General features: G+C 47.9%; 1 protein-coding gene across 1 annotated transcript in view; it reads right to left on the bottom strand.

Annotated features, from left to right (window-relative positions):
- The window catches only part of DHX30 (DExH-box helicase 30), a 29,342-nt gene extending 12,659 nt beyond the window's left edge, over positions 1-16,683 (bottom strand). The window contains 7 exon segments of the mRNA XM_077776949.1: positions 215-345; positions 6,082-6,110; positions 7,213-7,308; positions 12,534-12,588; positions 13,724-13,830; positions 14,533-14,627; positions 16,598-16,683. Coding sequence (XP_077633075.1) covers positions 215-345; positions 6,082-6,110; positions 7,213-7,308; positions 12,534-12,588; positions 13,724-13,748 — 336 coding nt within the window. The 5' untranslated portion in view covers positions 13,749-13,830; positions 14,533-14,627; positions 16,598-16,683.
- Positions 16,684-16,713: the final 30 nt, after the last annotated feature.

Below are 16,713 nucleotides of genomic sequence, written 5' to 3'. Positions count from 1 at the left end.
AACAGAACTCCTCACCTCACCTGCCTTGAGTTACCTTTCTCTAAACCAGGCTCTTTTTCAAACCTAGCTTTGCTTTGAGATTCTCTGCTGACCGTGTACGATTCACAAAACCCACTCTATGGCCTCCTTGACAAAGAAACCTGAGGGAGAAGAGTGCAGCCAGCCTCTTCCCTGAGAGTCAGACCAACATGTCTCCCAACCACCAGTGAGTTACCTTTTTCTTCGGTCCATTCGTGTGCACGTAGACCAGTTTGTCTTTTGCATGTGAGATGCCGAGGGCTCTTCCAATGACACTGTTGAGAAGGTTTTTGGGTTGTGGAAACTCTTTTAATAGGTCCCTAGAAGCTAAGAAAATAACAAAAGCATTATAGTTGTTTTTTCTTTTAAAAACTCCATGGGGTGTGTATCAGGACAACCCTGCGATGGATACTGAAGATGTTGGCTCATGACCCCAAACCTCCCAGGAGCATCTAGGAGGAGGAGGAATGGCTTCATGGTTTATAGGGGACCAGACCCACTCGCACAACCATTTCCTGAAGGACCAGTGAGCCACATACCATGGAGAACCAGCCAGCATCCTTTTCCCCACAAGCTCCTGATTTAATATATCAGCTACAGAAATCTAGGTGGCAACACACCACCCTTTTGTCCAGAGAAGGTACTGAACAAAAAAAAAAAAAATCCACCACACACACAAACTGGAGATAAGACAATGCGATGCCCCTCCTAAAACAAAAGACACACAAAAGGGAGGGTTGGTCCCAACGTCTGAACACCAGGCCCCAGCCCTCAACTGTACCTCGGCATCCTGCAAAAGGCCTCTTAGAGCCAGATTATGTGTAGGGACATCGATCAGAGGTCTCCACAGTCAAGACTTCCGCCTAAGCTATTCCTCCCCCAAGTTTACTGGAGTCAAGTGGAGGCGGAATGCAGCAGGCATCATGAAAAGTACCTCACTTTTGTTTTCTTTGCTTGTACTTTGGATCAATCCCAGAGTACAAATGGGTGAGATGTCCAACTAGAGGCAGCTTGTGCCAGACACCAGGCTCAGCTGGGAGTGGCTGAGGACAGAAGGGGGGGGGGGGCGCCTGGGTGGCTCAGTCAGTTAAGCCTCCGACTTCAGCTCAAGTCATGATCTCACAGTTCAAGGGTTCGAGCTCCACATCAGGCTCTGTGCTGATAGCTCAGAGCCTGGAGCCTGTTTCGGATTCTGTGTCTCCTTCTCTCTCTCTAACCTTCACCTGCTCACACTCTGTCTCTCTCTTGAAAATAAATAAAAATTTAAAAAAAAAAATTTTTTTAATAGAAGTAAGGACCCCAAAGCACCACAGTGGCCCTTCCAGAGATGTAGGGTCAGAGATTGGCAGAGGAGACAGGATGCCTTCCCATTCTCCACCCAGTCTCTAGTGTTATATTCAGCTTTAAACCAGCTTCAAAAAGACCTTTAGTTCATGTGCACCTGCATGCATCAGTCATAAATCACCTAGGGGCAGTTTTCAGAGCAACTGGCCACCCTGATCCTCATCAGGCGCTTAGGGATGGTGGTGATGTTGGGGAAGCCAGTGTATGTTGACAAAGCTCCTCCAGTAGTTCTGACATAATCCTATTCCTGAGCGGAGACAGTTTCCTTGGAGCAGATGACTGTGACAACTGGCCATGAGGGAGGATTCTGCCTGACCCTGCATCCCTCTAAAGAACTTACAAAGCGACTGAAATTCAAGCAGTCAAGACTGCTATTTAAGCAGACTCAAAGGGGTTTGTTCCTAGACAGGCCCAAAGTTAAGAGGCCCACTAGACCCCCAGGCACAATAACAGATGTGCACTGGTGCCCCCTCCGGCTCTACAGGGCGGGAGGAGGCTGGCTCTATCCATCGCTGATAGTCAGGGATGCTCTCACCAGGCTCATTCCTGGGCTATTCAAGAGACACAGCGATGGGATACGTTCTGTCTCTATCTCGGGTCCTCAAGTACCAAGGGTATTTTGGGCTTTTCCACATTGGTGAGCGTGTGCTTACCCTCGGTGCTCTACCCTTGACCACCCTTTCGGGTGAGAGATGGACGTTCTCCTTTTTCCCCCACGCCCTCGAGGTCCCGCGCCTCTCACCTATTCCTGCCAGGTGCTGGCGCTCCAATGCCTGAACCTCCGCGCCGGGGGTCCACTTGGGCCTGTGCCACACTGAGTTTTACAACAGCAGCGCTGCAGCCCGCCAGCAGCCGGCGGTCTTGGCCCCTAGCGGAGAGCAGCCCCGGCCTGCCAGGCCCGACCCCGGCCCGCGCCCCAAGCTTTGCCAGCCCCGAGAGCCAAGGGCGTCGCAGCCCGACCGCCCCCGCCCTCACCGTTCACCATGCTTCCGTCACCTTCCCCGGGCCCGCTGGGGGCCGCCTCGGCCTCAGAGGCCTCTTTCGTGTGATCGGGGCGGGCGCAGCCTGACGACAGGCCGCGTGAACGTCCCTGTCTCTCGNCTCAGCCGGGCCTCCTGCGCCCCCGCTTTGTCACCTGGTGAACAGCCTGGGACCGCAGGCACCCAGCTGAATTCACTCCCGCGGCAAAGCCAAACGCACAGGCTCGCTGTCTGAATCGGGGGGCAGGGAGACAGAAGGTGGCTTTTTGGGAAAATTTCAGCCCTTAGCTCAACGTCCATCCAAGGAAATGAACTCCAAGTTCCCTCTAGGTCCCGCCCACTGCTCACAAATACCTCTCACGTGCCCTGGCAAACTGGCTTGCACTCCAGATCCAAGAGTGAGGATAACTGCGAAACCAGGGCACCCCCATCTCATTTAATGGCTTACAAAGTAACCCTGATGGAGAATCCGGATCCAGGACAGGCAACACCTCTTGAACGTTAGGCCAGTTTTAATCCCAGGGCGGGAGTTAAAGGTAAAATAGACCAGACTTGGACAACGTAGCCAAGAACTGAGATGGTCCAGCAGTGTGAGTCTCAAGCTGCTGTTTTTTACTTGTTTGAAAGCCAAATGGGATTTATTTCCAAACTACAATGCCTGGGTTCTAGCCAGGCTCTTTCCCTCTCTGCCTCATATGGCACTGAGGAACAGAAATTTGGCTTGGCTGGAAATGACGCAGAATCTGAATGTTGGGGCAGTGACAGCAAGGGGCTTAGAGATTGGCAGTACACCTGGGGATAAGCTAGGAGGGATGGGTTTGCTGTATAATTCTAGATCTGACTCTGATGACTCCTGGAGAGCTTGTTAAAACACTGCTGGGAGCCACCCCCAAGGTTTCTTATTCATTAGGTCTGGAGTTGGGCCCGAGAATCTGCATTTTTAACAAGTTCCCAGATGATAATGAGACTGCAGGTCTGAGACCACACTATGAGAACTGCTGGCCTATGTCAAGAACATGGGATTTAAGTCCTAATACTGGGGCTTAGTCCAAGCTCTGCCACTTGCCAGCTGTGAGCCATGGGCAATTTCATCAACTGGGAAAATGAGGATGTAGTTGCTCTACTCATTTGGTATGGTTGTGGTCAGGATATAACGGGAATGTCTGGAAGGTGGCTCTGCACAGTGCTCTAGAGAAGCCCCTCCACTGAGTTCTGAGACAAGAGAGGACAGGTCCCTTAAAGACAGACCTGGGGCAGGGTGGGGCAGCTTCAACTCCGGTTCCTCCCTTCCCTCCTCAGTGGGCTTCTAGCAGGAAAGGGGCAAATGGGAAGGTGGCCTTGGCAGCAGTGGTCTGATCTCACAAGGGGACACCACCATCTGTACCAAACACCTCTCTCCAGATCATCCACACTGGAGTGGCAAGACCCTTGGGGCAGAATACAATTCTACAATGGCTTTGAATTTGGCCAAGTGGCACTCTAATTTCCCAAAAGCCAAGGCATCCACCCAGTTTCAGGGTAGTTTTCAAGGACTATTATCAGCCCAAATTCCCTCAAAAGAATCCAGAAGCTTACCAAGACTGGTCATGGCATTAGGGGCTGAGGCCAAATTTTGAAAACTGTGGTATCTGAAAGCTGAAGGAAACAAAAGTCTAGACAGAAAGACATCGCCCCCCTCCCACACACACAACCCGAAAGCAGGGCCTGGGCCCATCATGGCACTTCAGCAGGCCCTCTGACAGCCCCTTAGGCTAAGGTCAGAATGCTATGATTTCTTGGATCTGTTTCCAAAGGGGCCAAAGTGGAGGGACAGACACAGATCAAGACTGCCCATGAGTTGTTACCTGTTCACCAGGGTGATAAGTACATGGGCGTGAGGAGTTACCATACTATTTTATCTATTTTAGAAAACATATTTCAACAGATGTTTGAAATTTTATGTTTCAAAAAAAGCAGGTGATGCCAACCAACTAGTTGGTTCTCGGGGAGCTCCTTGTCCCCCGTTCCTATTTCACTTACTGCATCTGGGCTCTAATAGCTGATTATCACCTAGAGCAAATATTTCACTTCCACAAGCCTCACTCCTTTTGCATAATGAGGGTAATTCTTACACTAGCTCTTGAAAACCTTCTGGTTTTGTGATCTTCTCCCGTTTGGTCGAAAGTAAGGGTTGCCAAACTATAGCCTGCAGACCAAATCCACCCACTGCCTGTTTTTATAAATAAAGTTTTATTGGAACATAGGCATGCTCGTTTATTGATGTATTATCTATCACTGTTTTTACACTACAATGGCAGAGTTAAGGAGCTGCAAGAGAAACCATATGACCAGCAAAGCCTAGAATATGTACTTTCCAACCCTTAAAGTTTGCCGACTCCTGCCTTACAGAATCTTGAAGTTAGAAGGGCTCAGGTATGCCCTCTTCCTTTCCACCAAAATTAAAGACTTCTCCTCCACTCTCCGTTCTTTGGGGAGAGAAAGCTGACTCCTTTGCCTGTGAAAAGGAAGAAACTTTTGAAAAAAGACGTTTCACTGGCTCAGGGATCTCTCTGTTCATTTCTGAATCAAGCATGACATCTGGTACTAAATATGTTAAACAACAACATCTGGAAATGTGGAATTAAAGTGTAAAGGATCTGCTGAATATACAGGAGGATGTTTTAGGACCCTAAACTTCAGAGGCCCCAGGAAAAAGCTGTAAGAGGAAGCCCAAGATAGTCCAGACTTTGGGCAGACCGGAGAACTTCTGGGGAGAAAGTGAGAGGGACCATCTCAGCCAACATTCTGTCAATGTACTCAACCACAGATTTTGTGGATGGTCAAAATGGCAAGAAATGGTCCCCTTGGCTGGCAACAAGAAAGGTTAAGGGAGCTATGGGAGCCAGGTGGCCACACTGACCACACTACCCATTCTCATGGCTTTTATATCCACATATATAAAGCCACAGCAGGATCCCTTAAAGTAAACCATCGCACCAAGAAGAGGGGACACATTTGTATGAGGGAATGGACAGGAAGGACTAGACCTGTGGCCCCAGGATGCTGCCAGAAGGCGTGTTATCCCTTTTTACTTTCCAGTGCTCTACATCTCAGACCTGGGTAGGTGGGAAAGACTCGCAGAAGCGGCTCCTAACTTCTTCCCTCTTGACCAAAGAGGCCTTGGTAAGAGGTTGGCAGCAGAGTGCGGGCAGACCAGGAAAGGAGGGGATAGCTTTTTCCAATTCCAAATCTGATCCTGATGGGCACCAAAACCTATTCAAGTGGCCACCATTTTCTGAGTACTGTTTTCCTATCTGAACACCAGAGAGACCATTTCTGTCACACACGTCCTTCTTAAAGGCCGATGCCCTAGTGAGGCCTCCAGGTAATCGGAAAGCATGACAGAAAGGTCCAACAGTCAGGGGTGGATTAAGAGGTCTGTTGCTTCTGGGATGAAAAAATGGAGGCAAGAACCTTTTTTAGAAAGAAAGAGAGAAAAGGGAGGGAAAGATGCATACACCCACAGATGCCTTCTGGAGGTGCAGCTGTGAAGAGACAATCAGACTCAGGAGGGTCTGTGCTCCTCCAGGGAAGACAGTGCGGGGACTGTCCCCCACCAGGAGCAGGTGCCCCCCCGAAGCGCAGCAGCCTTCTCTGCATGTGCTCAAGGAGACACTGCCTAGTCGTGCTACCTGGTTCATCCCACCTAACCATCTTTAAGCTTAGCCAAAGCACATCTGACACTCTCAGAGCCACTCACCTGCCATGTTGGAAATGTTAACGTTCAGCCTTTTCGAGTTACAGGGCATTTTAAGAAAGAAAAAAAAAAGGGCAATCAACTCTTGTTTTGGTAACGGTAGGGGGGTGGCATATCTCTAATACCTAAGTCAAATGGTCAGAGGGGCTGGAAGTATTTATTTCTAGGCTGCTGTGTGGAGTTAGGGCCACTGCAGCAGGAGGGCATCGCATGTGTACACCGCATGGGAACAGGGCAGCAGCGTATGCTGTGCAAACAGAGGTGCTCTGTGCTCCCCGACACTTCCTGAGCTCCTGACCTTCAAAGCACTTTACAGACGGGACCTAAAGTGAACACGCTGTCTCCACATGAGGCAAAGACTCTGTGACCTTAGTGTTCTTCCACTAGGCAGCTGGGGTAGGGGTGTGAACAGGCAGAGAGGGGCAGCTATCTGGACAAGCAAGAAGCCACCAGAAGCATTGGTCTTAGTAGACCTGAAAGAAATCTAGTTTTAAGGGAAGAGAAGAGACACTCACAGGCAGAGATGCTTCCCTGGGTCCTATTTCTGGCCCCATCCCTGGGTTCCCGTGGACCCTGAGGTGAGTTATCACCTTTCTGGGTACTCTGACATTCTCCCCAATCAAAAGAAGGGCCCACGCTACCAAACGGACTGAGAAACAGATTTTAATGTCAGTAAAGTGCTTTGAGGAATGAGGGGCGATAAGGAGGGGATCTTCCAGGCATCCCCAAAGCCCCCGAGATGGAGGACACTGGGCCTGGCTAGGGCTTTCTGTTCTGGCCCTGCTACAAGCACCCTGCCCTTTCCGAACCACCTTAGCCAGGGGCTGCCTAGAAGATCCAAGCCCTGCAGATTCTCCACACGAGTGCTAAACACCCAGACTGAGCCCAGGCTCTGTATCTGGTCAAACAAGGAGCCCCAATGAGACCATAGGGTCTAAGCCACGTGGCCAAGGATCATGAAATAACCCAGACCTTTCCAAATGATCTCTCCTTAAGGGTTCCAACAGCTCCACTAGCCCCATTCCTCACTTGGTCTCCAGAGGACCATGACCTTGGTACCTGGGTGCCTGCTCCCGCCCTCCTCCCCGCAGACCCTGGACCAAGTTGATGCTGGAGGCAAGGCTCCTCCCTTACCTCGAGAGATGGTCCCTCCAGGGGCAGGGTTGACACACATGGGTGGAAGGCGGGGTGGGGGAAGTTTGCACTGACGCTGCCTGTGCTGGGCCCGATCTGGGGAAAGAGAGAGGGCATCAGGGTGACAGGTTCTCACCCCTCACAGTTACAGATCCCTGCACTGACTCACCCCAGAGCATCTGTGAGGAGCTCTGGGCAGCAGGGTTGCTGGGCGGTTTGTGGAGCCAGTCACAGGTCCTGAGAAACAGTGCCACCAATTCCACACAGAAAGAAAGCAATTGTTTTATATGGATGTGATACATGATAGCTTTGTAGAGATCCCTTCCTGACTCTCAAAAGAGCCCTCAAACTCTCCCTGTTTGCTGAGCCACCTTATGTGAGTTGAACACCCATCTCACATCCTTCTTTATCATCTTGGGTTGTAAGGATGAGACAGGAAAACAATTAAAAACTGAAAACTTAGGTACCATGTAAATCCCCTTATCTGTCATCCACTTATGGTAGCTCTCCCTGTTATCTGCTGTGGGTTCCCAGACGGCCACATTAGCTACCAGATCTCAAATGATTCTTTCCCTCTAAGAAACGGGTAAGAGAAGGAACAACTGACTGCTGGGGTCCTCCCTGAAAGCCAAGACCAGACCCACACGTACCAATCTCCTCCCTCTTTCTAGAAGTTAATAACATGCCACTCCAAATACTTTCATTTATTTGGAAACTAAATACTACTTGTAGGTCAGTGACCTACAAAGCACATTTTTAAGTTCCCAAACTTTGATGTACATGAACATCACTGTCCCATGGGAAGGTGGGAATGTGTAGGTAAGTAAGGCTGCATGTGTTTAACGTCACCTACATGGGGACAATGCCAGAGGATCACTGGGTCTGGAGGAAAGGGTACATGAGTCCTCTGCTCTCTTTGTCTCACTGGTTTCAATATACTAAATGCGGTGAGAGAGGAGCAGAGAGAGACAGCCACACACACTACATGCTTGAGCAACAGTCTGTTCTGTACCATGATACCCATTTCCATAATGCAAATTGGCTCGTATACAGTTGGTACATAGGGGAATGATAACAGTAAAATATGAGAACCCTTGATTCAAATATTGAGTTTTCTAAGGCATGGGGACTGAAAGAGCAGAGGTAGGATTATAATTTTCATCAGGAAAACAGAAGACCCTTTCAACTATATTTTTTTAAAAAATAAAATGGAGTGCCTATAGGGAATCGAGGTGATAGATAGATGGGTATTCACTATACAATGACTTCAATGTTTCAGTAATTCTGAAAATTTCCACACTACTGGAGAAGCAAGTACCTGCACTGAGGTCTCCCTCCCCCACACTGCCAGCTGCACACACTCCTAGTGGCAGCCCCACGGGCTCAGAGCTCCATTGCCACCTGTGCAGGCTCAGCACCTGCCAGCTCTGTGCCCGTGAGAACGCGCTTTGCACATTTTTAGCATTGCATTGAGCTGCCTGCTTCGGCCGTCCAAAGCATCTTCCCAGGTGCCAGGGGACTGCTGTTGTCACGCTCCGGCCATAAACTTGCAGCTGTACTGCCTCAACTCTGTTTTTCCCACAAGCCCTCTTATAGTATCAGAGGTGCATGATTTTGCAGAAAACACATACAGGGTTAGAGCAGAAATGCCTGGAGGGTCTTCTGGAACAAAGTGCCTAGGATCAAGGTTTATCTTGAAACTAAGGTGGGAAATGACCAGCTCAACCTCTCCAGTCCTGTTTGAGAAGGGTTCTCATTCATATCCAGGGAGGCTGGATTGAAAAAAAAAAAAAAAAAGAATAAATGATTTGATGACTATTTGTTGTTTCATTAAGCATTTTCAGTAATGGGGCAGGGGTGTTATAATCCCACAACAACATCACTGAGCCCTCTTCTGACCATGGAGCTGGAGGAAAATTGCACATTCTTGCTATTCATCTAGTGTTTTTCAAAGGTTTGTGCTGCCTGCAAAGGACTCAGCTTGCTCTTTGTGGCCTGATTCTGATGGCATTAGTGCTGACAGACAAGAAACTTCTTGTGTTAAGATGTTGGCAAAGGCAGTGACAGACCACTTACCAGGCAAACAAGTGCACTAGTTGGGAGGCATTGGCAGCTCTGTTGAATTACATAAGAGGAAAGATGGTACCCTTAGACCCAGGGGGCCACTGTTCATAGTGCTGCAGGGAACTGCTGTGGCTAACTGCCTTTGCATCCATCAAATGACCCATCCCATTGAGACTGTAAGCCCCCGAGTACAAGAAAACATCTTTGATGTATCTCGTACATAGGTGTTCAATCATGCAGCCACACAGCACACCGCATGCTGAGGCCAGCTTGTCACTCTCCAGCAAAACACTGGCTACAGGGGTGCTTGGGTGGCTCAGTCGGTTAAGCATCCGACTTGGGCTCAGGTCATGATCTCGCTGTTTGTGATTTTGAGCCCCACATCAGGCTCTGTGCTGACAGCTCAGAGTCTGGAGCCTGCTTCGGATTCTGTATCTTCTCTCTTTGCCCCCCTCCTCCTTCTCTCTCAAAAACAAACATAGAAAAAATAATTAAAAAACAAAACAAAAAAACTCCGGCCACAGGGCTGCACCTCAAATAGATCAATCTATTCACATGTATCAAGGGCCTGCCAACTCAAGATTGAGGGCTGGAGACAGATCACAGCCAAATGCTTTTCCTACATTATCCCTAATCTTCATTATACTTCTGAAGATAGGGGCTGAGAAACAGGATCAGGGAGTTTACACCTTGCCTGTGAGTAGGGGCCAGATTCGAACCCCAGCCAGTCTGACTCCAACTTTCCACCATATGATGTTTCCTTTCAAGATGCATGACACCTTAGGGAGCTCATAACCTCACCATGGAGAGCAAAGAAACATAAAAACTCCATGAGATATAAAGAATAGTCCTACACAACAAGAAAAATGTCACAAGGCCACACATAACCAGTTGTCAAGGTTATGGTGCAAACCCCAAGTGATACCAGCCTTCAGAAGACAGGAAAGGGCAGTTAGCCTTATAGTCAAAAAAGAAAAGGTACGTTTGCCTGAAGGAAAATATTCAAGGCAATAAACTCTTTCTGATTAATGGTTTTCCCTGAGACCTTCAAGCATAAAATGGTTGTTAAGAATATAACACTTACCTGTGTGGAAAGCAAGGCCCCAAACCAGGCTATGTCTACTATGTCCTGAAGCTACTTAATACCACAGCTTGTGAACTTACCAGGTGTCAGGCCCTGTTCTAAGCTCTTTACACGTATTAACTCATCTGATCCTTAGAACAACCCTATGAGGCAGGTACTATGATCTGGCCCACTTATATCATGAGGAAACAGAGGCACAGAGGCCCAAACACCTGCCTCCAGCCTTGGCCAGAAGTGTGACGTGAACCAGGCATCTGGTTCCAGAACTTTTGCTCAGTGAGGCTCTGCTGGCTCCCATGAAACTGAATGCTAACCATGTCACCCCTGATGAAAAGCCTCTTGAACAAACCAATTCCCAGCCTAGAAAAAAAAATCACAAATGCTATAAAGGAATTTTGCCCCCAAACTCTCTCACCTGGTACCATCTCCCTATCATGGGTGAGTTAAGTAACACAGGAAAAAGGAGGATTATGATTTTACAGGGCTCTCTGCCTCTTTACAAAATCAGTGCTGTTCATTCAGACACTCCCACCATGAGAGAACTTATTTTCATCCAACTTTCACAAGTGGGTGGACAACGAAGCCTACTGATTAACCAGTAAACACAAGGCAGTTAAGTGTACTTAATTTTCAGCTCAAAATGTGCCATCCACACTAATCTCAAACCCAATGTTTCCCTTTTCAGGTGGTTAGCCAGTGAAACCAAGATGATAGAGATGGATTTTTTCCATGCAATATGAAAACAGACAAGGTGGCTAAAAACAAACAAGGAGGCAGGAAGAGGCTGCTCTGAGCTGCGGTACATTCAGCCCTCCTTCCGGCCCCGTTCAACAGGCAGCACTTGGTCAAGGTTTTCCAGGCCTCTAGGAACATAAGTGGANGAGAGAGAAAGAGAGACAGCGTGAGCAGGAGAGGGTCAGAGAGAGAGGGAGTCACAGACTCTGAAACAGGCTCCAGGCTCTGAGCTGGCAGTCAGCACAGAGCCCGACGCGGGGCTCATACCCACGAACCGCGAGATCAGGACCTAAGCGAAAGTCGGACGCTTAACCGACTAAGCCACCCAGGAGCCCCTGGGGGGGACCTTTTTAATCAGCAGTATGGAAAGCCTGTACGGTGTTCAATGATTCGTAAAACATGCTCAGACAGGTGCGTCGTGGTCGGCTTCAAGAGAAGTGACAGGACTTTTACTCACTGTTCCCTTAAAGGAGAAAATTTATGCTCCTAAGATATGCAAAGCCCCCTGGGGTGCGGTCTGTGAAGGCTTCTCCAGCTACAGCACTTCCTGTAAGCAGGAATGAATGCTACCTTATGGCCCATCCATGGCTCAATCCTGCCACTGCTTATGCAACCTTCTTACCCCATCTGCTGGAGAGCACTGATTCCAAAACTTGCTGCTTCTATGACCACTAATATAAAAATGACTCAATCCGCTTCCACCAGCGTTTACTGGTGCCTACCCTGTGCACAATGCTGTGCCAGGTGCAGCGGACAATGAAGGAGAGCCCAACAGGCCCTGGCTGCAGGGAGCTTCTAACCTAGGGATGCAAAGATTAATTCAGAATAGACTAAGCACAAGAAAGTACAGATCTGGGGGTGCCTGGGTGGCTCAGTTGGTTAAGCGTCCGACTTCGGCTCGGGTCATGATCTCACGGTTTGTGGGTTCGAGCCCCGCGTCGGGCTCTGTGCTGACAGCCTGGAGACTGCTTCAGATTCTATGTCTCTCTCTCTCTCTGACCCTCCCCTGCTCATGCTCTCTCTCTCTCTCAGAAATAAATAAAAAACATTAAAAAAAATTTTTGTAAAGAAAGTACAGATCTGGTGCTGAGGAAAATCAGACAGAGGAGAGGTTGCATTTGATTGACAGAATCAAGAATGGTTCATGGAGGAAATGGTGTAAAACACTGGCTTAGAAAAAGACATGGGATTTCAAGAAGCAGTGAGTATGTTGAGCGGATATTCGGGAGGAGGGACAGGAAATGAACACAGGGACTCCAACAAGGACTCAGACACGGGTTATAAGCACCGTGCAAGAGGAAGGTGGAGAAAGGACTTTGGAAAGTCATACGAAAAAGGGGTCTAAGGACAATACAGCAGTGAGGGATCTTCGCAGCCCTCACAGCTATCCATCACGGGGAGGAAGCACATGAGGTCACAAGCACAGCTACATTCTTACCTTTTCTGAATGAGTCCAGGCTGAACATTTCTGGCCAGGAGGGAAAGCTGGAATCCTAAGAAGGAGGGCCGAGAGACAATGGTTACTATTCTTGGTCCAAGATCCCACAGAGAAGACTTCAATAATACAGACAGCACTTTCCACAAGGTGAGAAAAATGAAGCTCTTCACTGATGAGTCCCAACTGCTGCTCTCACTCTTAAGGATGGAAGGGCCATCTCCACTCTAGAGTAATTACATGTCTTTGTTTCTTACTCATTGAGAGCTTTCTTCATTGCTCTGTCCTAAACTCCCTGAACCCTGCTAAACAGAACGAGAGGCATTTTATCCTGAGAGACATATTTCCACCTCATCACAATACTTGCAACTTTCCTGGGACTTCTGGGAAGAAGGGAAATTCTACATGAACCCCTTTCTTCATGTGGCATCAGCAAATGGGACTAACAACTGCCTTAAGGACAAACTGGTTTACTGGGTTCTCACAAAACCCAGTCAAGCCCCTAGGGGTGGGACCGGACAGCAGTATCAAAGAGTAACTGTACCATGATTCAAGATAAAAAGCTTTTCATGGTGGAGTCTATGAAATAACAAATACTAAGTTAACATTCAACTGTTAGGCAAAGTTTTTGGTGCATTTTGCTCATTTAACTAAGGAGTACCCCTAGAGACTTAAGTCATACACACACACAAATAAATAACACCTCCGATTTACTGGTTTTGTTTTAAAAAAAAAAAAACTCAAACTCACTTTTAGGTGTTTTTAATGATGTAGTACTCCAGGATTGGTGGATAACCTTATGTGGCCTTGATTTAAAAATATCTACACAGGATGCCCGGGTGGCTCAGTCAGTTAAGCATCTGACTTTGGCTCAGGGCATGATCCCACAGTTCGTGGGTTCAAGCCCTGCATCGAGCTCTGTGCTGACAGCTGGGAGCATGGAGCCTGCTTCAGATTCTGTGTCTCCCACTCTCTCTGCCCCTCCCCTGCTTGTGCTCTGTCTCTTTCTCTCTCTCAAAAATGAATAAACATTAAAAAAATTTTTTTTTAAAAACCAAAAGCATCCACACAATGTTTCAGTAAATCAAGATAATGTCCAATATTACAAGGAATCTAATGGGGCCTATGCTCCTGCTCCTGACTACTTTCCCATCTCATTCTCAGATCGTGGAGGATAGGGGTGGAGGGCTGACCTGGGGCCGAAGCTTTCAGGTCCATAGCAGGTCTGCCCTGATGGCCTCCTCTCCCCCAGGGATGCCGGAAATTTCAGCCGATAGGATATGGTAGCTCAGAGAGGAAACTTCAATACAATATCAACAAGGATACAATTCATTTTAAAAAGTTACATTCTATAGACTCCTTCTACCCAAATTAAAAGAAAAAGGGTGTAATTTGAGATTCTAATCTTAAAGAAAACCTAAGTACCATACAATCTAAAACATCTAAATGATTATTATTAGAGACAATACTTTCTTGTGAAGAAAGAATAAATCAATTTGCCTGCACTTGATCTTAGCCAAAAGGCCGAGAAGCGATAATAAACCAATTTGCCTGTAAAGAGACTCTGAGTTTTGCTTTTAAAAAGTCCCTGACCCTCTCCAAGGCTCATATAACAGTAGCTTTACCTGTATTGGTCTAAAAAATATGTATGATATTCAAGATAGGATGTTTCAGAGATATTTTACTGAGCTCTAGAACATTTCAGAGAGATTGGGAAAAAAAAAAGCTGTGTTGCTTGAAATATAATTATATTGGAAACTTTTATGATTCAGAGTTTCTCTTAAATAATTCAGAGATAAGTAAAATAATGTTATGTCAAGATTTCTTGCATAATGAAACACAGGTAGAGTCACTGTGGGATGATTCAAGGACAGAGATTCCATAATGACTAACTAATGTCTTCTAAGACAGTCACAAGTGGATTTAATGCATGCCTTTGCTTTACAGTGTGGCTGAGCATGAGACCCACCACTGCTATGCGTGCATGGCTAAATCAACTTACCTTACAAGAGCAGTGACAGTCTCAGATTTTGTAGGCTTTTGAACTGGAGCTGAATTCTCTCCTTGCTATTCCTCATCACGAGGCTGGGCCTCCTCCTAGGAGGACAAGGACAAGGTTGGGTCACTAGAGTGATGGGACCCACAGGGAAAATATAGTTGCTGCAGACCAATGAAATTCATTACTAACTCTAACAACACGGACACGTTTTGTTAATAGCATGAAACACACACTGGACACACTGGCCTCACTTCAGGACCTGCCATGACCCACTCACGACCCATCAAATCATGAGCTGCCCTACATCAGCACCTGTAAAGACACCAAGAGAGAGATGTCATGGTAAAGAGGGGTTTGTAGTCCTGAAAGCATTTTCTCTAAGCCCAGAGCAAAACCTGCTTCCGTTTTTAAAAATATTTTTAATGTTTATTTCTTCTTTGAGAGAGCGAGCGAGAGCATCAGCAGAGGAGGGGCAGAGACAGGGAGACACAGAATCTGAATCAGGCTCCAGGTTCCGAGCTGTCAGCACAGAGCCCAACACGGTGGTCGGACTCACAAACCAAGAGATCATGACCTGAGCCGAAGTTGGATGTTTAAACAACTGAGCCACTCAGGTGTCCCAAACTGTTTCAGTTTTGAGTTCTAATTCCATAATGACTCTAATACAACCCTATCTAAGGTACATAAAGCTCTTCCAGATGAAGAAAATAACAACTAAACGTTGAATACCTTTTAGAGTCCACAAAGTACTTCCAGACTTTATAGCACTTAATCTATGCAACTACCCAGGGAGGCAGAAATGATCATTCCCAGAGAAGGAAACAGAGGCAGATTTTACCAGAGAAAGTTATACAACTTGCCCAAATCCCCCCATAGCTGTCTCAGGGCAAAATGAAAATCTGCAGTTAAGTACTGGACTCCAAAGCTTCACATGCTTAATACTAGACTATTTTTCTTATTTCTGTGATATTATGTTGTTGCCTAGATGTCCCATGGTTCATTCTTGAAATAATATTTTATAGTGACATAAAGTTTGAAAGCGGCAAGAAGGGTCCAACTGATAAACTTTGGACCATGGCTACATAAGTTGGGAGAATAAACATCTTTTGGAGGTAAAAGGACAACCTAACACATAAAAAAATGCAGAGAAGTATGTATTTTCCGCATCTTAAACAGCTACACAAATAAAGAGCACTATCATAAACTCTATCAGGAAAAGGGGCCTCCCTCCTGGAAACTCCAAGATTTAAGTGTAAATTGTAAGATGTAGTCAAGACCCACAATGACAGTGGTTTTATTGCCTTCAAAGAAACACCAAGGGAAACCATCAGACAATGTCTCCTTTCCCCGTGGCCAGAAAGTTGCAATCAAAAACAGTTTGAGAGTCTGCACCTGGCCATCTGCAGTCCACCTGCCACAGTGTATGGCAAGCCCCTGTGGATTGGGGTTGCAACGTGGGACAATCTCTGCCTTGCAACATCACAATTAAGATGACCAATGTTGCTACACGAGGACTAGCTATACAGCATGCTGACGCCATACTCCGGGCTTGGGGGTTCTGAGGACCCCTGGGACTCCAGTTCAGTGCAAACAAAGGACTCAACATGCATTAGGTCTTCCCCTGCGAAATGGGGCAAGTCACCACCAGCAAACAAAGAACACCTCACCCCTTGGCCTCCCCCAGTGACAAGGTCGGTGCAAAAAGGGGCAAACCAGGGGGGGCAGAATGCACCAGGCCTCCCTTTGGACGAACGGTCCGGGTGGCACGGGGGACAGACAAAGGTCCCGGGGCACTTCGGGGGCTTCCTCCAGGCCCTGCCTCGGAGAACGGAGCATCCCCTGAGGCGGAGGCGTCGTTGCGCCAATGAAGCGGCCTCTCCCGCGGTCCCCGCGGAGCCCCTGGCTACCAGGCCCGCCCCAGCNCCTGCTCCTGGGGCCCGCCCGCTTCTCCGCCCCACTCTCCGCCAAGCCGGCGATCGGACCCGGGCCCCTCCTCGCGCCGACCACCCCCGGCCGCAGCAAGCTCCTCAAGGGGACACGAAAGGGGAGAATAAAAAGCCCAATTCACCTGTTGTTACAGATGTGAAACAAGCCTCGGTGCACCGCGCATGAGCCGCGGGCCCCCCAACCACGGCCGGACTACAACTCCCACCAGCGGCGGCGCGGCCCCTTCCGGGTCCCGTG

Source organism: Crocuta crocuta, unplaced genomic scaffold, assembly GCF_008692635.1.
Source record: "Crocuta crocuta isolate KB4526 unplaced genomic scaffold, BGI_CrCroc_1.0 scaffold77, whole genome shotgun sequence".
Classification (NCBI taxonomy): domain Eukaryota; kingdom Metazoa; phylum Chordata; class Mammalia; order Carnivora; family Hyaenidae; genus Crocuta; species Crocuta crocuta.
This window is presented reverse-complemented; position numbering and strand designations above follow the sequence as displayed.